This window comes from Narcine bancroftii, chromosome 6 (assembly GCF_036971445.1).
Source record: "Narcine bancroftii isolate sNarBan1 chromosome 6, sNarBan1.hap1, whole genome shotgun sequence".
NCBI classification, from domain to species: Eukaryota; Metazoa; Chordata; class Chondrichthyes; order Torpediniformes; family Narcinidae; genus Narcine; species Narcine bancroftii.
Genome location: NC_091474.1, coordinates 252262122 through 252288600, shown reverse-complemented (window position 1 = coordinate 252288600; position 26479 = coordinate 252262122). Strand labels below are relative to the sequence as shown.

Below are 26479 nucleotides of genomic sequence, written 5' to 3'. Positions count from 1 at the left end.
GGCCGAGGGAACGGCGCTCAAGGGAGGCGGCTGAGGGACTGGCACTCAGGGGAGGCAGCTAGGCAGCTGGCGCTCGGGGAAGGCGGCTGAGGGACCGCCGCTTGGGGGAGGTGGCCAAGGTGCCGGCGGGGAGGCGGCCAAGGGGCCGGTGCTAAGGGGAGGCAGCTGGGTGGCTGGTGATTGGGGGAGGCGGCCGAGGGGCCGGCGCTTGGGGGAGATGGCCGTGCGGCCGAGGGAACAGTGCTCTGAGGGGAGGCGACCGAGATGCCAGCGCTCTGGGGGGAGGCGTCCGAGGGACTGGCACTCAGGGGAGGCAGCTAGGCAGCAGGCGCTCGGGGGAGGCGGCTGAGGGACCGCCGCTTGGGGGAGGTGGCCAAGGTGCCGGCGGGGAGGCGGCCAAGGGGCCGGCGCTAAGGGGAGGCAGCTGGGTGGCTGGTGATTGGGGGAGGCGGCCGAGGGGCCGGCGCTTGGGGGAGGTGGCCGTGCGGCCGAGGGAACGGTGCTCTGAGGGGAGGCGGCCGAGATGCCAGCGCTCTGGGGGGAGGCAGCCAGCGCTTGGGGGAAGCGGCTGAAGGACCGGCGCTCCGGGGATGCAGCTGGGCGGCCGAGGGACCATTGCTTTGGGGAGGCGGCCGAGGGAATGGCGCTCAGGGGAGGCGGCTGGGTGGCTGGTGATCGGGGGGAGGTGGCCATGTGGTCGAGGGAACGGCGCTTGGGGGAAGCGGCCAGGCAGCCAAGGGAATGGCGCTTGGGGGATGCGACCAGGCAGCCAGCACTTTGGGGAGGCAGCTGAGGGGCTGGCGCTCGGGGGAGGCGGTCGAGGGACCGGTGCTTGGAGGTGACCGTGCGGCCGAGGGAATGGTGCTTGGGGGAGGCGGCCGGGCAGCCGACGGAACGGCGCTCAGGGGAGGCAGCCGGGCGACTGGAAGGGGGTAGGGGTGGATACAGCAGCACAATTCGAGTAGGCTTTCTAAAATCCGGAAAAATACACAATTTGGAACACACTGTCCCCCAAGGGTTCTGGTTAAAAGATCGTGTACCTGTATTATTAAGATTAGAAAAAACCTTAGCAAAAGGGATCTTTTTCCCATTTTACCAGATCTAGAGTATCAGTGTGAATTTCAAAAATGTTGAAAAGTAACCTAAAATTTATAACATTACTGAGAATCTTTAGTTGTCATATTCCACACCAAATACATTATCATTATTGTCATACTTGTTTCACACCTTTCCTGCTATCCCCCAACTCCACATGCCTTACAAAAACCATTTTCACTTCTCTCAAGCATCAGACCCAATATCAACAACACTTACCAAAAAAAAATGAAATCCCAAGAAAAAAGTATAAAGGAAAAAAGTGAGAAATCCTCCCTTTAGAGTAAAAATCAAAATGTCACCACCTCCTCTATTTTACGGGTAGTGGGAAAACCCACTAACAAACATGTAGGTATTGATTCTGGAGGCCAGCCTCCCAAACTCCTAGGCAAAACAGTTCCAGAAAATTTTTGCATTCTTTTCCAAAGGATGAATATTAAACAAATACAGGAAGAAATATCATCATCATTCAGATTTAAAGAACCAAGTTTAAAGAAGTTCTCTCATTCTCTTTCAGTTTCCTTCAAAGTTGGTAATTTGTTCACAAAATTCTTTGCTGTTTCAATATCATTAAAAACTTATTTGATAACCATTCTTGAAAGAAGTGGATGGGATTTACCCCCTCCCTCCCTCCCTCCTTGAGTCCCACTATTTTAGCATCACGTCTACTAAAATTTTCTAAAGTATTAATCTTTTCCAATATTTTTGCTCTTTCATTTGCCCATTCATTTAATTCTTTTCCACTTTAACCACTCTTTCCGTAGTTTCATCCATTTTTTCTTCCACTTCCGTAACTTTTCATTTAAAATCCCAATTTCTGTTTCTAGCCCTGTCACTATTTTTAAAATATGATCTAGTTTCTTGTTAGTATTCTGGTCTTTCAATAAAAGTACTTTCATTATATCTTCATTCGCATGTTTTTCTTTAGTTTGTACTCTTAACTTGGCTCACTGGTTTAACATTTACCTGTTCATCCTCTTCTGTACTTTGATCAGCCTGCGAATCTCCATTTTGGGAGAGAGCTCCTTCTTGCTTCTTCCAGTTCACCTTCACTGTGCGCATGCCCAGTCTCTTTTTCTTCCATAACGTCTCTTGGCTCCAATGCCAAAGGCGTTCCATCATTCCTCCGAGGCGTCACTTTGTCTGCACGGAAGACAGAACAGTCACAATCCCCAGCTTCTTTCTGTAAGTAGGCCTTTTCCCGTTGAAAAATTGTGCTTCTCGTTGGGACCTCAAAGTCACCTACAGTTGTTGATTCTTCTTCGGCATTTTCACCATAAAGGTATATTCTTCCTTTTCTTCCTGTTTAAATTACTGTAAATTATTTTATTTTCTTTTTATTTTATAATTACCCTGGAACTTTAGGAGGCTGCCTCTTCCTCCTCTACATCACCTGACATCCCACCCAATGTTGGTGTTCTCGAGGCAGCGACGTAAATAGTTGTCTTCAATGAATGAGTGGTCAGTGCCTGTGATGGATGTGGCTAGGTTTGTCATTTTCCTGAAGGTACTTACACTCTCCTCCATTGTATCTCAGGCTCCCATTCCTAAAGTCCAAAATAAGATCCTTGGTTGCAGATATTGAGAGCATGTTTGTTTTTCTGGCACACCTAACCAGATTCTTGAGCTCCACCCTATTTTTCCAACTCATCATTAACTGTTATTCAGCCAACATCAGTAATGTTGTCAGCAAATACAGTACAACTCCAATTATCCAAAATGGTCAAGCCCGGGCCTATGTCAGATAAACATTTTTTTTTTCAGAGAACTGGTCATTTTTTTAAAAAACAGCCCAGTAGCAAGAGAAAAATCACTTGTATTATTGTTTAAACAGCAAGGGAATGCTTGTTTAATTCTCATCAAAAAAACCCTGGCCACCGAGATCTCCCAACCGCAGCTGATCCCCAACAGGTACGCACTGCTGTCGCTGATCCCTGGGGAGGCTTCCCAGGTTGGTAGAACGCTCACTGGCAAGTTGACAGCCTCCTGTCTCCCCAGTCACCGGAGCTCTCAATCCCAATGCGCGACACACACACACACACACACACATGCACACACATACACACCCCCAGGGAGTTCAGTGTGTGTGAGTGGTAGTAGGCCAAGGGGAGGGTTCGGACTCAGCATAGGAGAGCTCCACTTTGCCGAGGGAGGGAATGCCACTGAGCCCAAGTTTCCCGCTCCTGCCTGGGAACCCGAGGTCCTGCTCCCACCTGGGAGCCCGCTCGACGAAGGTTTCTTCTAACCTCTTGCAGCTGGGAGACGGTGGCATGCAGTTTGAGAGAGAGAGTTGGAGAGAAAAGTCAAAAGGGGTAGGTAAAGAAGAAATGGAACACGAGAGGGGAGGGAATAACCTGAAACAACTATCATTCTAATTTCATTTTGGGTAAATTTTTTTCAACAGGCAAGGTCAGTTTGGCTCTGAAAAAAATTTCAGATAAATGAGGATTTCTGAAAATCCTTTTGGATATCCTCATTTATCCAAAAAAATTTTTTAATATAGATAAATGAGGATTTTGGAGAATCCAATTTTGAATAAATCAGAGTTGCATTGGAGTCAAACTTGGCAAAAGCAGTCGTGGATTTTAAGTGGGAATAGAGTAGAGGATTAAGCAGACAATACAGGTGCTTCTGTAATATGCAGCAAGGAGGGGGTTATGTGGTTAATCCATAGTAATTGGTGTCTTCCACTGAGGAAGTCAAGGATCCATTTGCAATGGGAAAAAGAATCCCAGATCCCTGAATTTCAATACATTTTCCTTCTGGCTTGGCTTGGCTTCGCGGACAAAGATTTATGGAGGGGTAATGTCCACGTCAGCTGCAGGCTCATTTGTGGCTGACAAGTCCGATGCGGGACAGGCAGACAAGGTTGCAGGGGAAAATTGGTGGGTTGGGGTTGGGTGTTGGGTTTTTCCTCCTTTGTCTTTTGTCAGGGAGGTGGGCTCTGCGGTCTTCAAAGGAGGTTGCTGCCCGCCAAACTGTGAGGCGCCAAGATGCACGGTTTGAGGCGATATCAGCCCACTGGCGGTGGTCAATGTGGCAGGCACCAAGAGATTTCTTTAGGCAGTCCTTGTACCTCTTCTTTGGTGCACGTCTGTCACGGTGGCCAGTGGAGAGCTTGCCATATAACACGATCTTGGGAAGGCGATGGTCCTCCATTCTGGAGACGTCACCTACCCAGCGCAGCTGGATCTTCAGCAGCGTGGATTCGATGCTGTCGGCCTCTGCCATCTCGAGTACTTCAATATTAGGGATGAAGTCGCTCCAATTAATGTTGAAGATGGAGCGGAGACAACACTGATGGATAGACAACAGACTCCCCAAGGCAAATAGCGCCTTTGGAAGACTACACAAAAGAGTCTGGAAAAACAACCAACTGAAAAACCTCACAAAGATTAGCGTATACCGTTGTCATACCCACACTCCTGTTCGGCTCCGAATCATGGGTCCTCTACCGGCATCACCTACGGCTCCTAGAACGCTTCCACCAGCGTTGTCTCCACTCCATCCTCAACATTCATTGGAGCGACTTCATCCCTAACATCGATTTTCCTTCTATGATGGTGTTAAATACTGAGCTGTAGTCAGCGAACAACAACCTAGGTGTTCTTGTCGTCCAGGTGAGCCAGGAAGAGGTGAAGGGTGATTGTTAGAGCCAGAAGAGGTGAAGGGTGACTGATAGAGCCAGATGACTGATAGATGCTAGATAGAGAGCAGATAGAAATGAAGTGGAGGGAGAATCCAAAAGAAGAAATAGGAATGGAAGAGGTGGGAAAGAAGACAAAAATGGGAGGCAGGAAAGAAGTGTTTCAGACTGTTCACACTATTGGCTGTAGACTACCCAGGCAGAATATGAGGTGTTCTTCCTCTACTTTGTGTTGGGCCTCATTCTGTGAAGAAAGCCCAGGATAAACAGGTCAGTGTGACAGGGAAGGATAGGTAAAATAGCAGCAACCGGGACCTCAGGATGGCCACTGCATACAGAGCATAGATGTTCTGTGAAATGGTCCCAAGGTGTGCATTTGGTCTCACCGATGTAAAGCATGCTACATTGGGAGCACCAGATGCAGGTAAGATTAAAGGAGGTGCATGTGACTGCCTCATGTGGAAGGAATGTTTGGATCCTGGATGGTGGTGATGGAGGAGGTGCAAGAGCAAGTGCTGCACTTGCTGAGATTGCAGGGGAAAGTATCAGAGGTAACGGAGAGGTGGGTGGGGAGGGATGAGTGGCCAAGTAAATCGCAGAGAAAATGATGCCAATGGAAGGCATGGGGAAGGCAGATGTGTCCAGTGATGGGGTCCAGTTGCAGATGGCAGAAATGATGGAGGATGATGTGTTGAATGCAGAGGCTGGTGGGGTGAAAGATTAGAATAAGAGGAACCCAATCCTTGCAGAGGAGGCAGTAAGAGAGGAACTCCCAGGAGATGGAGGAAATGTGGGAGATGGATCTATTTCGCAGCTACCTCAACAATACCTCCTTGCATTTGGCCTCCTATAAGGATCACAACCCCTTCTAGTTTATCTGCGCACAACATCTGCTCTCAGCATGATGCCTTCCATGCCAGGACATCTGAAATTTCCTTTTTCAAGTAATACTGCTTACCTCTACTGAGGTCAATAGAGCCATCTTTAGCATTTCCTGCATCTCTTCCAACAAAACAGCAATAACGTTCCTCTTGTCCTGACCTTTATTGAATATTGACGAACACATCACGGATATCTCCGTTGTTTTGTGAAGAACAATATGGAATCCTTTACATTCACCTGAGAATGGACCAATTTGATATCTGAAAGGTAGTGACTTATTCATATTCCACTTGAGTATCAATCCAGATCTTTGCTTTTCAACTGGCAATTTAATATATTGTTTTCTGACAGTGAGAGGTGTCAATGCAGCCAAGGCACTTTTTGAACTTTCATGCAGTAGCTGAGGCTGGGTTAGTTTAATGTCTGCAACTGTTGAACATTGGAGGAATGAGCCTGTACTTTAGAAAGGAAGCTTCAGGTGATTGAAATTGTCGAGTTATTTGTCGATGACTGGTGTTAGGCATAATTCTAATTTCCAAAATGTGCTAATATTTCTAACATATCTCACTAATACAATTTTTTTTTCCCCTCTGTTAGGACACTCATCAACTTAGATTGCTTAAAACTTTAGAAGGTCATGCTTATGGAGTGTCATTCTTGGCTTGGAGTCCAGATGATAATTACCTTTTGGCTTGTGGTCCTGATGACTGCTCTGAATTATGGCTTTGGAATGTGCAGGTAAGTAGTACTCAAGATTTAGCAGATATTATTATTGGCAGGTGTGATTTCCAAATGAATTTGCACTGATCATGCAAAGTCAGTGCTTAAATGATGGATGTCCATTTCTTGGAGTTAACAAATCTAAGTGATGTCATATGTTAGCTTGTGAGGAGTTGTTTGTGTTAGTAGACCCTGCAGCAGGCGTCACTAAAGAAATCCATTGGGACTGTACTGGAGTTGAGTCCGACCATTTTACATAGAAAATGGAACATTACAGTGCAATACAGGTACTTCAGCCTTGGATGTTATGAAAACCTACTGTATGTAAATATACTCCGCACGGTCTAATCCTTCCCTGCCTCACACTAACAACCCTCCATTTTTCTTTTATCCAAGTGCCAATTGAAGAATCTTCCGAATGTTCCTGTTTTACCAGCAATCACCTCGCTCCACCCCACCCCCCACCCATGCACGCCAGGCAGCCGCCACTCTGTGTTAAAAAAAACTTAACTCTGACATCTCCCCAAAACCTTCCTCCGCTCACCTTAAACAGATGCCCTCTGGTATTTGCTTTTGTCACCACATGAAAAAGGTAATGACTGTCCACCCTATGTATGCCCCTTATCATCTTATATACTTTTATTAAGTCTCCTGTCATCCTCCTTCACTCTAAACAGAAAAGTCCAAGCTTTGTCAGCCTTGCTTCAAGATGTACTCCAGTGGAAGCAGCTCTCAAGGGAGAAAGAATACTCACATTATTCGAGTAGGCATAAAGCATACTCAAGGATTGATATGTTTTTGTTGTCGGCCCATATTCAAGGGAGAGTTAGGAAAACTGAATATAAAACTAGATTGGTATCTGATCACTCACACCTGATATTAGCAATAGAACTGGAGGAAATCTCACCAAGAACATATAGATGGAGATTAAACTCCATGCTACTTAAAAGATACTTTGAAATAAATACGGAATAAGTGAAAGACAAATTTATATTATGGGATGCAATGAAAGCCTTCATTAGAGGGCAGATAATAAGTTATGTAACTAAGATGAAAAAGGACCTCAATCGGGAAATAGAACAGTTGGAAAGGGAGAGAGTAAGTACAGAAAAAGAACTAGCAACAAGGGACGATATAACAAAAAGAAGAGAATTGGCAGACAAAAAAATAAAATACGAAACATTACAAATGCATAAGGTGGAGAAGAACATAATGAAAATAAAGCAAAAATATTACGAGCGAGGAGAAAAAACACATAAAGTATTAGCCTGGCAACTTAAAACAGAACAAGCTAAAATAATTGTATTTGGCATAGGTATAAATTTTAAGATAGTCAAATGGATTGAACATTGGCTGAAAGGGAGAGGCCAGAGAGTGGTAGTGGATAATTGTCTGTCAGGTTGGAGGCCGGTGACCAGTGGTGTGCCTCAAGGATCTGTATTGGGCCCATTGTTGTTGGTGATATACATTAATGATCACCATCATTAATGATGGGGTGGTGAATTGGATTAGTAAATATGCAGACGATACTAAGATAGGTGGAATAGTGGATAATGAAGAAGGTTTTCAAGGACTGCAGAGGGATTTGGGCTGCTTAGAAAAGTGGGCTGAAAAATGGCAGATGGAATTTAATGCTGATAAGTGTGAGGTGCTTCATTTTGGTAAGAAGAATCAGAACAGGACATACGTGGTAAATGGGAGAGCATTGAGGAATACAGAAGAGCAGAAAGATTTAGGAGTAATGGTACATCGTTCCCTGAAGGTAGAAACTCACGTGAATAGGGTGGTGAAGAAGGCTTTTAGTATGCTGGCCTTTATCAATCATTGCATGGAATATAGGAGTTGGGAGGTGATGTTGAGATTGTATAAGACGTTGGTGCGGCCTCATTTGGAGTTCTGTGTGCAGTTCTGGTCGCCTAATTATAGGAAGGATATAAACAGAGTGGAGAGAGTGCAGAGAAGGTTTACCAGAATGTTACCTGGGTTTAAGCATCTAGAGTATAGGGAGAGATTGGACAGATTAGGTCTTTATTCTTTGGAGCGTAGAAGGTTGAGAGGGGATTTGATAGAAGTATTTAAGATTATGAAAGGGATAGACAGAGTGGATGTGGATAGACTATTTCTGTTAAGAGGAGGAAAGATTAAAACAAGAGGACATGAGTTAAGAATTAAGGGGCAGAGGTTTAGAGGTAACATGAGGGGGAACTTCTTTACTCAGAGAGTGGTAGCCGTGTGGAATGATCTTCCGGGAGAAATAGTGGCGGCGGAGTCAATTGTATTATTTAAGAAAAGGTTGGACAGGTCTATGGATGAGAAGAAGATGGAGGGTTATGGACATTGTGCAGGGAGGTGGGACTAGAAAGGGGTGTTTGGTTCGGTGCGGACTAGAAGGGCCTAATGGCCTGTTTCCGTGCTGTAATTGTTATGTTATGTTATGATATTGGCATCAATGAAAAAGGACAAACAAATTACATGTAATCCAATGGAGATTAATGAGAACTTTAAGGAATTTTATGAACAATTATACCAAACTAAGAATGAGGGGAAAGATGATAAAATAGAAGAGATTTTAGCAAAAATTAAAGTGCCAAAATTGCAAGAAGAGGAGCAAAACAAGCTGATAAAACCATTTGAAATAGAGGAAATACAGGATATATTAAAAAAGCTGCCGAACAATAAAACACCTGGAGAGGATGGATTCCCAATAGAATTCCATAAAACATTTAAAGAGTTATTAATTCCTCCTCTCCTGGAAGTAATGAACTAGATAGAAGAAACACAAAATTTGTCAGATTCATGTAAGACAGCAATAATTACAGTAATACCAAAGACAGGGAAGGATCCACTAACACCAGACCAATATCTCTACTTAATTCAGATTATAAGATAATAGCAAAATTATTAGCAAACTGATTGGTCGACTGTGTACCAAAAATAGTAAAAGAAGATCAAACTGGATTTATTAAGAAAAGACGAACAGCGGACAATGTCTGTAATTTATTAATTTAATTCATGCAGTTCAAGGAAATAAGATGCCAACAAGTTGCTTTAGATGCAGAAAAAGCCTTTGACAGGATAGAATGGAATTATTTATTCAAAGTATTACAGAGGTTCAGTCTACCAGAAAAATATATTAATTGGATTAAAACATTATATAATGGACCATTGGCGAAGGTGACAGTAAATGGATATGTATCGAACCAATTTAAATTAAGTAGGTCAACTAGGCAGGAATGTCCACTATCTCCCTCACTGTTCGCTTTAGCAATAGAACCATTGGCAGAACTGATAAGAACAGAAAATAAAATAAAAGGGATAAATATAAAGGAGAAGGAATATAAAATCAGTTTATTTGCAGATGACATCATGGAATACTTAACAGAATCAGAAATACCAATAAAAGAACGACATAAGAAATTGAAGGAATATGGAGAAATATCGGGGTACAAGTTCAATGCAAATAAAAGAGAAGCGATGCCAATGAGTAATGTGGATTATACAGAATTTAAAAAAGAATAACCATTTAAATGGCAAACACAAGCAATCTGATACCTAGGTATTAGATTAGATAATAATTTAAGCCACCTGTACAAATTAAATTATCAGCCATTAATGAAGAAATTACACGAAGACTAAGAACATTGGAAAGAATTACCACTAATGTTGATAGGGAGGATAAATTGCATTAAAATGAATGTCTTCTCAAGGATACAATACTTATTTCAATCGTTACCAATTCCGTTAACAGAGAAATTCTTCAGTGAACTAAAGAGAATAATAAGGAAAATTTTACGGAAAGGGGGCAAACCAAGGATAGCATTAGATAAATTAACAGAGTGGTACAAACAAGGTGGTTTGCAGTTACCAAACTTTAAAAATTATTATAGAGCAGCACAATTAAGGTATTTATCAGATTTTTATCAGACAAAGGAAAAACCAGATTGGATTAAGATAGAGCTAGATAAAATAGGGGAGAAGGTACCGGAACATATACTTTATAAGTGGGATGAACAGCTGGTGCAATACTGCATCATTTACTCAATATATGGAAGAAGATTCATTTAGAAAGGAAAAAAACAAATTACCAACTACCAAAATTATTATTGATGCAAAATCAACTAATCCCTTTTACAATAGATAACCTTTCTTCAGAGAATGGGAGAGAAAAGGAATTAAAAGAATAGAAAATTGTTTTTTGGGATATAATTTATTAACATTTGAACAAATGAAATACAAATATGGAATAACTCACGGTACAATGTTTGCATACTATCAACTGAAAGCCTACTTAAAGGATAAATTAGGAAACAGACTGAGATTACCAGAGGAAGCAGCTTTGAATATGTGTTTACGGAAACAATGATAATAAAAAGATTTATAACGAACATGTACATCAAGCTGCAAGAGAAGGAAAATTATGAAATAAGCTAAAAAACCCAAACAAAAGTGGGAAAAAGATTTAAACATAAAGATAAAAAATGAAACATTGGGAGAAGTTATGCTCTGGAACTATGAAGAATATAATAAACTCAAGGTTACGCATGATACAGTATAATTGGTTACACAGGTTATATATCACGCCCCAAAAGTTAAATAAATGGGACCCAACAGTATCAGATAGATGTTTTCGCTGTAAGAAGGAAATGGGAACAACAGTACATACAATTTGGGCATGTGAGAAAGTGAAAAAGCTTTGGGAAGATCTAAATCAGGTACTAAATAAAATCACAAAAAGCAACATACCAAAAAATCCAGAGATCTTTCTTCTAAGTAATACAAGAAGTAAAGAATTAGGCCTCAAACTGGATGAAGCGCAAAAAAGATTTATTATGTTAGCCTTAGCTGTAGCAAAAAAATGTATAATGTCAACTTGGAAATCAGAAGAGAGCCTGAGGATACAGCAATGGTACATGGAAATGAATAAATGTATTCCATTGGAAAAAATAACATATAATTAAAAAAATAATGTCACATTATTTGAACAAATTTGGGAACCGTACATGGAACATAACAGAGAGTGCTTCCCTCGGATCTCCACCCCCTAAGGAGTTAAGGGGATGTTTGAAAGATACATTGAATGTAAGAGGAATCTTAAGAGAGGAATTAGGAAAGGTAAAAGAAGGTACGAGGAAACTATGGGAAGCAGGGTGAAAACTAATCCAAAAGAGTTCTACAAATATGTTAATGGTAAAAGGAAAGCTAGAGACAAAATTGGTCCCTTAGAGAATCAGAGTGGAAAACTGTGTTTGGAGCCAAGAGAAATGGGGGAGATATTGAACAGTTTCTTTTCTTCGGTATTCACTAAGGAGAAGGATATTGGGAGATGAGAGATATAAAAAGCAAATTGGGTAAATATGGGGAATACAGAGATTACAAAAGATGTAGTTTTAGGGCTTTTGAAGAATATAAAGGTGGATAAGTCTCCGGGACCAGACGGGATCTTCCCCAGGACATTGAGAGAAGTGAAGGAGGAAATAGCAGAGGCTCTGGCGGTAATTTTCCAAATGTCATTAGATATGGGAATAGTGCCGGAGGATTGGCGCATTGCGCATGTGGTTCCGTTATTTAAAAAGGGTTCAAGGAGGAAGCCTGGCAACTATCGGCCTGTAAGTTTGACGTCTGTGGTAGGTAAATTAATGGAGAAAATTCTTAGAGATAGTACTTATAAACATCTGGATAGACAGGGTCTGATCAGGAGCACTCAACATGGATTTGTGGGAGGAAGGTCATGTTTGACCAATCTGATTGAATTTTTTGAAGAGGTGACTAGGAATGTGGATGAGGGTAGCGCAGTGGATGTTGTCTATATGGACTTCAGTAAGGCCTTCGATAAGGTACCACATGGAAGGTTAGTTAAGAAGGTGCAGTCTTTAGGTATAAGTTTTGAGATAGTCAAATGGATTGAACATTGGCTGAAAGGGAGAGGCCAGAGAGTGGTAGTGGATAATTGTCTGTCAGGTTGGAGGCCGGTGACCAGTGGTGTGCCTCAAGGATCTGTATTGGGCCCATTGTTGTTCGTTATATACATTAATGATCTAGATGATGGGGTGGTAAATTGGATTAGTAAATATGCAGATGATACTAAGATAGGTGGAATAGTGGATAATGAAGAAGGTTTTCAAGGATTGCAGAGGGATTTGGGCTGCTTAGAAAAGTGGGCTGAAAAATGGCAGATGGAATTTAATGCTGATAAGTGTGAGGTGCTTCATTTTGGTAAGAAGAATCAGAACAGGACATACGTGGTAAATGGGAGAGCATTGATGAATACAGAAGAGCAGAAAGATTTAGGAGTAACGGTACATCGTTCCCTGAAGGTAGAAACTCACGTGAATAGGGTGGTGAAGAAGGCTTTTAGTATGCTGGCCTTTATCAATCATTGCATGGAATATAGGAGTTGGGAGGTGATGTTGAGATTGTATAAGACGTTGGTGCGGCCTAATTTGGAGTTCTGTGTGCAGTTCTGGTCGCCTAATTATAGGAAGGATATAAACAGAGTGGAGAGAGCGCAGAGAAGGTTTACCAGAATGTTACCTGGGTTTAAGCATCTAGAGTATAGGGAGAGATTGGACAGATTAGGTCTTTATTCTTTGGAGCGTAGAAGGTTGAGAGGGGATTTGATAGAAGTATTTAAGATTATGAAAGGGATAGACAGAGTGGATGTGGATAGACTATTTCCGTTAAGAGGAGGAAAGATTAAAACAAGAGGACATGAGTTAAGAATTAAGGGGCAGAGGTTTAGAGGTAACATGAGGGGGAACTTCTTTACTCAGAGAGTGGTAGCCGTGTGGAATGATCTTCCGGGAGAAATAGTGGCGGCGGAGTCAATTGTATTATTTAAGAAAAGGTTGGACAGGTCTATGGATGAGAAGAAGATGGAGGATTATGGGCATTGTGCAGGGAGGTGGGACTAGAGAGGGGTGTTTGGTTCGGTGCGGACTTGAAGGGCCTAATTGTTATGTAAATTGTAAATTGTTATGTTATGTTAAAATGATAAGACAAAATGACTTAATCCAGTGTGTAAAAGTAGATGATGCAATTTTCTTGTTTATTTTTCATTGTGTGATGACATTGTTTAATGGTTTTATTGTATTGTATATGTTGAACATTTAATGGGTTTGGAGGGGGTGGGAAGGGGGGGATGGAAGGGAGGGGGGAAAAAAGGGGAAGAAAATGCCACTGTGTATATTTAAGAGGGAAATGTTTGTATGTATTTTGATTGTTATGGTTCACAATGTATAAAAAAAATTTTTTTTATAAGATGTACTCCAGTCAGGCAACATCCTGGTAAATTTCCTCTGCACCCTCTCCAAAGCATCGATATCCTTCCTGTAATGAGGCATCCAGACTGAACTCAGTGTGGTCTAACCAGAATGTTATTGAGCTGCCACATTATATCATGGGTTTTGAACTAAATCCCTCGGCTATATAACCATTTACAGAGCGGAAACAGGCCATGTTGGCCTTTCGAGTCCGCACCGGTTCACTGATTTTGTGCGCCCTCTTCAGGCAAGCTGAACATGTTTCATCCTGGTCACATACGGGTGCAAGAATTCTGTTCTAAAGTGAAAAGGCAGAGAAAGGAGAAGGGAGCCAAAATCAAATGCTGCATTATGTCTCCTACCCCAATCCGAGAACAGGAGGGAAATGATTCTGTGATGTTTTATTATGTAGGATGTTTAAGTGAAAAATACAAAGTGGCAAGACATATAAGAAACAATTTGCATTTCAAAATTTGAGGTTCGAAGTATACTTATCCCAATTTTTTAAACATTTACAGATTCAAGATTTTAAATAGAAAGAACATTAAATTTACTTTATATCATTGCAGAAACTCCAAATAGAGCTTTGTAGTTGAGATTATTCTGTACAATGCATAAGCTTTCTTAACCACCCTAACAATTTGAGTGGCAACCTTGAGGGATGAAAACGTTGCATTGTCATCGTGCTGTACTGAAATCTTAATTACACTGGTTTGATCCCTCTCAATGATAATATGGATCTGGATCCCAAGATCCTTCTGTTCCTCCAGACTGTTAAGAATCTTACCATTAACCTGCCTTCAAGTTTCACCTTCCAACTTCACAAATCTGCCGCTTCTCCACCCAACTGTGCATCAGCCTATAACCCTGTTGTATCCTACAATAACCTTCTACACAACCTACAACATCTCCAGCTTTTGTATCAGCAACAAACATACTGATTCATCCCTCCACTTCTTCATCCAAGTCATTTATTAAAATCACAAAGAGCAGGTGACCCAGTACAAATCCCTGTAGAGTTCCAATAGTCACTGATCTCCAAGCAGAATTTCTTTTGTCACCTCCTCGAAAAAAATTATTTAGGCTTGTGAGGCACGATCTGCCTTTCACAAAACTAGGCTGACTTTTCCTGATAAGGCTCTCATTTTCCTCTAAATGCCCTCAAAAATCCTGTCCCTAAGAATCCTAGCCAATAACTTGCCCACCACTGACTTGAGCCTCACTGGTCTATAACTCCCTCTTACTTAAACAGGAGACTACTTTTGCCATTCTACAATCCTCCAGTACTTTTCCTGTGGCCAGGGAAGATGCAAAGTTCATTGCCAACCCCAGCAATCTCTTCCCTCACTTCCTGTGGTAACCTGGGATATATCCCATCTGGTCACAGGGACGTAGCTATTTGAATATTTTTAAGTTACAGCACTTCCCCTTTAAATTTTTGATTTAGACATTCAGCACAGTAACAGGCCCTTTCGGCCCATGAGTCCCTGCCTCCCAATTACATCCAATTGACCTATAACCCTAGTATTGTTTTGAAGGATGTGAGGAAACTGGAGGACCCATAGAAAACCCACACAGACATAGGGAGAACATACAAACTCCTTACAGACAGCGCCAGATTTGAACCCAATTCCTGGCACTGTAACAGCATCGTGCGAACTGCTATGTTAACCCTGCCACCTTTTTCTCAAATTCTTTAAACAAGTAAGCAAATCAAGTGCAATAATTGATAAAGCACAACAAAAGAAGAAGAGAATGTGAAATTTGGAATCTAAGAACTCTGGACACTTCAGGAAGTACAGGTATTCCCCAACTTACAACCTTTGCGACTTATGCCCATCCGTACATATGGCTAACAAAATTGAAAAATAAAGGTGGGGTTGAACTTTTAACTTTGTAAGTACAGGTAGAGTACTTCTTTCTTTTTAAAATATTTTCATTGTTTAAAATACCAATCCTACATGCAAAGTCCTCTAATGTAAACAACAGGTCATATATACATATCACAAATTAAGCCTATAATATAAATCAAAAGCATATTCACATTTGTTTATTTAACAATATTCTTTAAAACATTAAATTCTATCAATATGGTCATTAACCATCCATCTCTTTCTTATAAGATATTCAAAAACTCTGGATAGAAAATGAATAAGATTAAATTAAACAATCTCTATCTAAACAAAGGGTAAATTATGACTCACTTAATGATATGATCTATGACCAACTCTTATTTAAACCCATATTTGACAAGTTAATCTGGTTTGTGAGAAAAAAACAAACAAAGCAATTAAAGGGCATGGATCTATTTTGAAAATCATTGATAAAGTTTGGAAACTATTTTCCAAAATTTTCCTGAATTGGGCATTCCCAAAATATATGAATCAGTGAAGGTACAAAAATGTTACATGGAGTGGGTCGACATCTGCATTCAAAATGAGATAGACTGAGTTTGGACACCTTAAATTGTATTGGTGTGGGACTGTCCCATAAGAGAACAGATTTAACAAAAGCTTGCTGGTTTTGGAGTGTCTGTGAAACTGAGCTGGAAGGTTGAAGACCTGAAAATGGATACATTTGAAGAGAAGTGAGGCAGTGTTCCTAAAACCCCCGGCATAAAGACCCTATGACCAGCTTCCTAAAAAGGCATTAATTAATTAATTAATTCAAGAAGCCCTTTTAAGGCAGCAGGCACAAGAGAAAGATCTGTGACCTCCTTTGTGGGACTGAGAAACCCACTTGGCCTCATTGTGTGGTTATAGACCAGCAAAAGGGTCAATCAAATCCCTTGTCAGACCTTTGGTGTTTCGACCATCAACAATGGGGCGCAGAAGCTCGCGCTGTGTACCTCCTTGTGTGGCGGCTGGCCATTGAGACAGCTGTTTATGTGTCTGGGATAGACATTCTGGCTGACATTTCTTGGTGGATACAGGGACAGAGATCAGCGGGCTTCCCCCTTTAGGACGTGTAACAGATGTAACATAAAATTAGATTCACTAATTTATTAAACTATTATAATAAAAAGTTTACATATAGTAAATGCCCAATAATAAAATAAAAATTTGGAATTGATAATCCCCTATTTCTTTTAGTTTTTTTAAGATGGGCTTTATTTATACAGGGTTGTTTTGTACCTGCTTCTTTCAAGGCTTTGGGAGCTGGGATGGCTGGGCCCAAGTGGTTAGCCCATGTCCAGGGCGTGAAGAGTTAGTATGCATGGACGTCCAGGGCATCAGGAGTTTGAATGTACAAATGGCTGGGGCGAGGATCTGCCGTGGTGAGTTAGTATGCATGGGCAACCGGTGCAAGGATGGGTGCAAAGTCGGGAGCTCGGATGGGCAGGCAGCCAGAGTGAGGAGGGCCTTGATGGCTGCCATGTTGTATTTTCAACATGTCCATTTTGAGATACAACCTGTTGGTCAGAATGGAATATGGTTGTAAGTTGCAGACTACCTGTAGTTCAAATTTACAGTTATTGAGCAAGAAGAAATCAGTGAACTGTAATTAAGGTTTCATTGCTGTACACCTTGCAATATTTTCATCAACATTTCAAATTTGAGCCTACCCTCCAAAAATAGATTGGATTTCACTGTTTGGACTGTAAGCATTTGAACTGAATGAAATCCTGGCAGTAACTGGTGAAGGGTGCCTTGTCCTTCCTATATTTTTGCACCATGCCTCATGTCACATTGACCAGCTCATATGTAAAATACGTAAGTCTCAGGTGTGTGATGTAAAACCTGAAATGAGATTTGAAAAAGAAATGTAGTTTGTTCATTAGTTTTGACACAAGAACATATTACTGTTGATGATTAAATTTTTCTACTCTCCAGACAGGAGAACTCAGAACCAAGATGAGCCAGTCCCATGAGGATAGTCTAACAAGTGTGGCGTGGAACCCAGATGGAAAACGTTTTGTGACAGGTGGACAACGTGGGCAATTTTATCAGTGTGTGAGTTCATTATCTATTAACTTGTTTTTCTGTAGCTCAATTCTGTAAGATTGTCTTCTTTGAAAAAAACTGCAGAAGTTGAAAATCTGAAACTAAACAGAAAATGTTGTAAAAACAGAAACATTGACAATTTCTCTTTTCACAGATGCTGCCTAACTAAATTACTTTTTTTAATTTAGAGATATAGCACAGTAGCAGACATTTTTGGACTTTTAACCAGCATTTTCTGTTTTTATATTGTGATAGATTATGTTATGTTTGTATTGTAAATAGATACGTTTTTGGGAAATAAATTGGGGCAAGTTTTTTAGCGTAGGTCACATACAAACACTTTAAGCAGATCTCATTTAAAATTCTGGAGCTCTGCTCAAGCCAGACAGGGCAGCTCCTCGGGGCCTTTGCAAAAACTTTGGGGAGTACCCAAGAGACTTCACAACTGAATTGTTGTTTTGAAAAGCAACAGATGAAAGATATCGGAGGAGTAGTTCAGAGCTGCAGACTGTCTGGAATGCAGCTTGCTGTTCTAAGTGGGTCATGTGGTTTTGCAAGCAGAGAGAGTCAAACAGGCTTTTCTCAAAGTGTGATTTTAACATAATAATAATAACATGACAATTACAGCACGGAAACAGGCCATTAGGCCCTTCTAGTCCGCACCGAACCAAACACCCCTTTCTAGTCCCACCTCCCTGCACAATGCCCATAACCCTCCATCTTCTTCTCATCCATAGACCTGTCCAACCTTTTCTTAAATAATACAATTGACTCCGCCGCCACTATTTCTCCCGGAGGATCATTCCACACGGCTACCACTCTCTGAGTAAAGAAGTTCCCCCTCAAGTTACCTCTAAACCTCTGCCCCTTAATTCTTAACTCATGTCCTCTTGTTTTAATCTTTCCTCCTCTTAACAGAAATAGTCTATCCACATCCACTCTGTCTATCCCTTTCATAATCTTAAATACTTCTATCAAATCCCCTCTCAACCTTCTACGCTCCAAAGAATAAAGACCTAATCTGTCCAATCTCTCCCTATACTCTAGATGCTTAAACCCAGGTAACATTCTGGTAAACCTTCTCTGCACTCTCTCCACTCTGTTTATATCCTTCCTACAATTAGGCGACCAGAACTGCACACAGAACTCCAAATTAGGCCGCACCAACGTCTTATACAATCTCAACATCACCTCCCAACTCCTATATTCCACGCAATGATTGATAAAGGCCAGCATACTAAAAGCCTTCTTCACCACCCTATTCACGTGAGTTTCTACCTTCAGGGAACGATGTACCGTTACTCCTAAATCTTTCTGCTCTTCTGTATTTATCAATGCTCTCCCATTTACCACGTATGTCCTGTTCTGATTCTTCTTACCAAAATGAAGCACCTCACACTTATCAGCATTAAATTCCATCTGCCATTTTTCAGCCCACTTTTCTAAGCAGCCCAAATCCCTCTGCAATCCTTGAAAACCTTCTTCATTATCCACTATTCCACCTATCTTAGTATCGTCTGCATATTTACTCATCCAATTCACCACCCCATCATCTAGATCATTAATGTATATAACGAACAACAATGGGCCCAATACAGATCCTTGAGGCACACCACTGGTCACCGGCCTCCAACCTGACAGACAATTATCCACTACCACTCTCTGGCCTCTCCCTTTCAGCCAATGTTCAATCCATTTGACTATCTCAAAACTTATACCTAAAGACTGCACCTTCTTAACTAACCTTCCATGTGGTACCTTATCGAAGGCCTTACTGAAGTCCATATAGACAACATCCACTGCGCTACCCTCATCCACATTCCTAGTCACCTCTTCAAAAAATTCAATCAGATAGAGAGAGAGAGAGATCAGTTCTGCAGTTTTATGGTCAGCAGCAGCAGCAGCTGGGACTAGAACAGGACAAGCTGGCGAGCTTGTGGAAAACCCCATTTTGCAGATGGGTTGTGAGTTCTAGTTCAGCCTGGTCAAAGTCCTTGTGGTCCATGCAAGAGGAGAGGGCTGGCTGCCTAATGTTTCCCTTGAAATAAGGGAAACAAAAACAAACTCTGTGGTGACCTGAAAGAAAGAGGTTATCATCTGGAGAACCCTGATTGTGAAAGTTTCTTCAGCAAGACACTGGCGTGGCTGATTAAAAGGGATCAGGTTGTGTCCAGGAACAACAAATCTCTCTCTGAAAACTGACAAGAACCTTCCTGAGTGGTAACCATTTACCTTTCAAGCACCAAAGCCTGGTGAAACTTATAAATGTTAAGTTCTGTCCACAGTATAAGAATTGCCTGCAACCAGTGAACTTGAAGGAATGAGAAGTGAGGTTGGACAGTGAATTAAATAACTTTTCTAAACTTACATACATGGGTAGAATTAGAAGGGGGTTAAGTTAGGTTCGTTAAGTTAATAGTAATAAGTTAAATTTTGATTCTTTTTTCATGTTTAAAGATAATTAAAACCAGCTTTTGTTTAAGTAACCATTTGTCTTGGTGAATATCTATTGCTGCTGGGTTTTGGGGTCCTCTGGGCTCGTAACAATATTTATCAACATGGTTGTGAACCAGCAGTCAATATGGGCATGCAGTAATAAAAATGTATTGCTATATTTTGAAATATTGTATAAAAATTGTAAAGCACGATGGTCTTGGAGGATAATGATTATCGAGTAACCAAGGCCAGTTTATCCAGTCGTTTCCCACAGCTAAAGTCCTCCAATCCAGGCAACATCCTGGTGAATTTCTTCTGCACTCTCCAGCATAATTTCAGTTTTCCTGCAGATAGATCTTGTTCAGTGTGTAGTTGAAATAGTCTAGTATCACCTATTCCTTGTGAATATGTAAACATGGGTTTGGAAAAGAAGTGTAATGCGGACAGAATTAGGCTCCAGCGATGCAAAACTGGAGAAGCTTTACTAACTTTATTTGTGTCTCTGCTAGGATTTGGAGGGAAATCTGCTGGATACGTGGGAAGGTGTGCGAGTGCAGTGCTTATGGTGTCTAAATGATGGGAAAACAGTTCTTGCCTCAGATACACATCAAAGGATACGAAGCTACAACTTTGAGGACCTGACTGATAGGAATATGTAAGCTATTATGACTCAGCTATTCAGCCTGAAATTAAAGATCTAATATCTAATGCCATTTTAATAGATGTAGTGGCGGACACCAGTTGTGAATACATTATACAGTTTCTAGTATACAGGGTTCTGTATTGCATCCAACAAAAAAAAGTACAGACAGAAAGATGTCCTTCAGCCCATGATATCTATGCCAGACCTGATGCCAAAATTAATCTAAAACTCTTACTGCTTTACTCATGATACATTCTTCTCTGTTCCCTGCATATTCATGTCTATCTAGAAGCCTCAAAAGCTACTATTGATTTTGCTTCTACAAAACTCCTACTAACTCATTCCAGGCATCTCCCACTCATCTCCTTTAAACTTTCATCCCTCAACTTAAACACACATCTCCTATCATGAGACAGTTTTACCCAGGAAAATCTATTCTGACTACTTGCCCGATCTATGCCTCTCATAATTTTATAAACTTCCATCAGGTCTCCCCTTAGCCTGTTCTTCTCCAAATTGAATTGCATCTGCAGTCCATAAGACCATAAAATATAGGAGCAGAATGAGGCCATTCAGCCCATTGAGTCTGCCCTGCCATTCAATCATGAGCTGATCCATTCTCTCACTCAGCCCCACTGCCCGGCCTTCTCCCCAAAACCTTTGAACCCTGACTAATTAAGAACATACCAATCTCTGCCTTAAATGCACCAATGACTTGGCCTCTACATCTGGCTGTGGCAATAAATTCCACAAATTCACAACCCTCTTGCTAAAGAAATTTCTCCATATCTCTATTCTAAGTGGATGCCCTTCATTTTTGAAGTTGCACCCTCTTGTCCCAGAGTCTCTTCCATGGGAAACAACTTTCTACTCTGAGTGAAACATAAAGTCTGCAGACACTGTGATTGTAGTAAAAATTCCACTAGGTTTATCAAACAAGATGTTCCATTAAGGAAGCCATGCTGCCTTTGGCCTATCTTATCAGGTGCCTCCAAGTACGCCATTACCTCATTCTTGATAATCGACTCCAACATCTTCCCAATCACTGATGTCAGGCTAACTTCCTTTCTGCCCTTGATGTCAGGCTAACTTCCTTTTTGCTCCTCCCAATTTTGGGGTGACATTTCAATTTTCCAGTCCTCCGGAATCAAGCTAGAATCAATTGATCCCTGAAAGATCAATACCAATGCCCCCACAATCTCTATAGTTAAATTTTTCAGAACCCAAGGGTGCAATTCAACTGGTCAATGAGACTTATCTACCCAAAGACCATTCAGCTTTCTGAACATTTTCTCCCTTGCAATAGTAACTGTACTCACTTTCCTTCCCTGATCTCTTTAGGCATCTGGCACGCTGTTGATGTCTTCCTCAGTGAGGACCGATACAAAATACTAATTTAGCCCCTCTACCATCCCCTTGTCTCCCATTATTATTTCTCCTGTGTCAGTTTCTCATTGTCCTTTTCCTATTCATACCTTTTTTTCCTCTCTATATCTTTGAATAAGCTTTTTGTATTCTATTTGATATTATTTGCCAGTCTACTTTCATACTTCCTCTTTTCCCTTCATATGAGTTTTTTAGTTGCCTTCTGCATTATTAAAAACTTACCAATCCTCTATCTACCCACTAATTTTTGCTTCATTGTATGCCCTCTCTTTTGCTTTTCCCTTGTCAGCCACAGTTGCGACATTTTCCCATTGAAACATTTCCTCACTTTGACATGTATTGATCCTGCACCCTTCCTCATTTCTTGTAGAAACCCCATCCAATGCTGCTCTACCATCCTCCCTACTAGTGCCCCTTCCAATCTACTTTGGCCAGTTCCTCTCTTAAGCCACTCTATAAATTATAAGAAATAGAAGCAAGATTAGACCATCCAGCCCGTCGAGCCTGTTCTGTCATTCATTAAGATCATGGCTGATTGATCATTGACTCAACTCCACCTACCTGCCTTTTTCCCATATCCCTTAATTCCTCTTTTTATATAAAAATCTATCCCACTGAACCTTAAATAAGTTTTAATGAAGTCGCCTCAACTGCTTCCCTGGGCAGAGAATTCCATAGATTCACTACTATCTGGGAAAAATTTTTTCCTCATCTCCACCTTCATTCTACTCCCCTGAATCTTGAAGCTGTGTCCCTGAGTTCTGGCCTCACCTACCAGTGAAAACAATTTTCCTGCCTCTATCTTATCTACCCCTTTCATAATTTTATATGTTTCTATAAGATCTCCTCTCATTCTTCTGAATTTGAATATAATCCCAGACAATTTAGTCTCTCTTCATAGGTCAATCCCCTATTCTCCAGGATCGACCTGGTGAACCTCCTCTGGACTGCCTCCCAGGCCAATATCTCCTCCTTTGTCAAGTCCGGAGACCAGAATTGCACACAGTTCTCCAGGTGCGGCCTCACCAAGACCTTGTATAGTTGCAGCATGACCTCCTTGCTCTTGAATTCAATTCCTCTCGCGATGAAGGCCAACATTCCATTAGCCTTCTTGATAACTTGTTGTACCTGAAACCCAACTTTTGTGATTCATGCACAAGCCCTCCCAAGTCCTTCTGCACTACAGCATGCTGCAGTTTTCCACCATTTAAATAATAAGCTACTTTTTGATTTTTTCTACCAAAGTGGATGACCTCGCGTTTACCAACATTATCCTCCTTCTGCGGTTCCTTTGCCCACTCACCTAACTTAACTAGGTCCTTCTGCAGCCTCTCCACATCCTCTGTACAATTTGCTTTTCCACTCAATTTAGTATCATCTGCAAACTTGGCTTCACGATCCTCTGTCCCCATTTCCATATTATCAATGTAAGTGGTGAGCAGCTGAGGGCCCAGCACCGACCCTGTGGTCCCCCCACTTCCCACTGTCTGCCAATCAGAAAAACACCCATTTATCCCAACTCTCTGCCTTCTGTCAGTTAACCAATCCTCAATCCCTGTCAATATACTTCCCTGACTCCATTCATTTGTATCTTATTGATAAGTCTCTTGTGTGTACCTTATCAAACGCCTTCTGGAAATCCAAATAGACAACATCGACCTGATCCCCTCTACCTACCCCACCCATTATATCCTCAAAGAACTCCAGAAAATTTGTCAAACAAGACCTGCCCTTTCTGAATCTATGCTGCTTCTGCCTGATGCAACTCTTCGTTCTAAGTGTCTTGCTATTTAATCCTTAATGACTCCTTGTAGAATGTCCTAAAGCTGCTCTGAGGCATCCCTGACCTTTGCACCTGGGAGGCAACACACTATCTGAGAGACGCTTTTGTGGCCACAGAAGCTCCTATCTGTTCCCTTTACTATAGAATCTCCTATAACTATTGCCATGATCCTGGCTACTGCTGCCTTCTCCTGATGGGCCATCTCCCCTAACAATATCCAAAGCAGTATATCTGTTTTGGAGGGTGACGACTGCAGGAGGCTCCTCCACTGCCTTCCTGTTATTACTCTTGCTGTTGGTCTTTTAAGCTGCGATGTGACCAACTCACTAAATGTGAAATCCACCACATTCTCCGCATCCCGGATACTCCAAAGTGAGTCCACGCGCAGCTCCAGTGCCATCATGCAGCCTATCAGGAGCTGCAGCTGAAGTGAACCCCTGTGCTTATGTTAAATTATATTACCCCTTTTACCTGTGCCTCAACCTCTCCACGCCAAGGCCTGTCGAGCCAAAGCCTCAGTGCTCTATTCTTTCTCTGTGCCACTCACTCGCTGGGCCACTGAAATATCATTCCACTGAAGTACCAACACATCTGACTTTCATTTCTTCTTGTTAAATTTCAAATTGAATTCAGTTGTATTGTGATCACTGCCCCCTAAGGGTTCATTTGCCCTAAGGTCTCTAATTACCTCTGGTACATTGCACAACACTCAATCCAGTACAGCCAATCCCCTATTGGACTCATCAACATTTCTAAAAAGCCATTTTGTAGGGATTCTACTAAATTCTCTCTCTTGAGATCCAGTCTCAACCTGGTTTTCCCAATCTACATGCAAGTTAAAATCCCCCATGACCACCATAACATTGCCCTTCTGACACCCCTTTTCTATATGCTGTTATAAGTTGTTGTCCACGTTCCGGCAACTGTTTGGAAGTCTGAAAGTAAAGGTGGATATTTGCTTCTCAGACTGGAGGCATGAGACAAGTGGTGCCTCAGGGATCGGTGCTGGGGCCATTGTTATTTTTCATCTATATCAATGATCTGGATGATAATGTGGTCAATTGGATCAGCAAGTTTACAGATGACATTAAGATGGAGGCGTTGTGGACAGTGACGAAGGCTTTCAAAGCTTGCAGAGGGATCTGGACCAGCTGGAAAAAAGGGTTGAAAAATGGCGGATGGAATTTAATGCAGACAAGTGTAAGGTATTGCATTTTGGAATAACAAACCAAGAAAGGATATATACAATAAATAGTTGGGCGTTGAGGAGTGCGGTAGAACAGAGGGATCTGGGAATACAGATACATAATTCCCTGAAAGTGGTGTCACGGATGGATCGGGTTATAAAGAAAGCTTTTGGCATACGAGTTACAGGGAAAGGTTCAACAGGTGAGGACTTTATTCCCTGGAGTGTAAAAGAATGAGGGAGATGTGATAGAGGAATTTAAAATGATGAGGGGGATGGAAAAAAATGTAGATTAGCTTTTTCCACTGAGGGCAGGTGAAATACAAACCAGAGGACATGGGTTAAGGTGAAAGGGGAAAAGTTTAGGGGGAACTTCCTCACACAGAGAGGGGTGGGGGTGTGGAATGAGGTGCCAGCTGAAGTGGTGAATGTGGGCTTGATTCTTACATTTAAAGGAATGTGGACAGGTACGTGGATGGGAGGGGTATGGAGGGTGATGACCTGGGTTTATTTTTGACATTCTCCTCACTCTTTTCTTTTTCCTTTCTTTTCTTTGATATTTTAGGGGATGGTTGGTGGGAAGGGAAGTGGGGAGCGACGAGGGGTCGTCACATCACTTATGTACCTTAATTATTTTTTTTTTAACTTTTCTTGATTATGTATACATGGATGTGGTTTTAAAATTCTTAAATAAAATATTCAAAAATAAAAAGGATCCTCATGGGTCCTAGTGACTGTGGGGGCCCGCGGTCTCTGAGGGTCTCTGAGGTGAACAGAGCTTTTAGGAGAGTGAATCCTTGGAAAGCGTCTGGTCCAGGTGGTCTACCTGTGGAAACCAACTGGCTCGGGTTTTTGCAGAGATTTTCAACCTCTCAGTACAGTGCTCAGTCGTCCCCACCTGGTTCTAAAGGGCATCCATCATTTCAGTCCCCAAGAAGGACAAGGTGATGTGCCTCATTGAGTATCAACCAGTGATACTGGTGTTGATGGTGTTGAAGAATCTGGACCCACTCCAGTTCACCTATCAACACAACAGATCAAAGGCAGGTACTATCTCGCTAGCCCTCCACTGTGCTAGATCGCGTCAGCAATACCTATATCAGCTTGTTGTCCACTCACAACAACTTGGTGTTTAACATCACCAAACCAGCAGTACTCATGACCAAGCTGAAGGACCTGGGACTCTTGTCTATTCATCCACAACTGGACCCTCAGCTTCCTCATTCACGTCCTCCACACTGATAATCAACACAGGGACATCCCAAGGCTGTGTGATTAGTCCCCTACTCTATTCCATGTTCACCAGTCAAGTTCAGGTTCAACTCGATCTACAAATTCTGTGATGACACCACTGTTGTTGGTTGGTGAACCGGAAATGATCTCCTCCCTATATTCTGACTGAAGAACCTGGTTGTGAGCTGCCAGGTGAACAATCTTGCTTTCAGTTTCACCAAGAGTAAGGAGCTGATTGTTGATTTTAGGATACTGAGAGACTGAGA

The 26479-nt window shown here is 41.7% G+C and overlaps 1 protein-coding gene across 9 annotated transcripts in view; it reads left to right on the top strand.

Annotated features, from left to right (window-relative positions):
• LOC138737246 (WD repeat-containing protein 26) overlaps positions 1-26479 on the top strand; it is a 261475-nt gene that overhangs the window by 126013 nt on the left and 108983 nt on the right. For all 9 annotated transcript variants that reach the window (XR_011340851.1, XR_011340852.1, XM_069887979.1 and 6 more), the window contains exons 8-10: positions 6221-6361; positions 17436-17555; positions 20492-20637. Coding sequence is in view for 7 of the 9 variants with exons in the window: in XM_069887979.1 (XP_069744080.1) it covers positions 6221-6361; positions 17436-17555; positions 20492-20637 (407 nt within the window). In the remaining 2 variants the exon portion in view is untranslated. The remainder of the gene's footprint in view (positions 1-6220; positions 6362-17435; positions 17556-20491; positions 20638-26479) is intronic.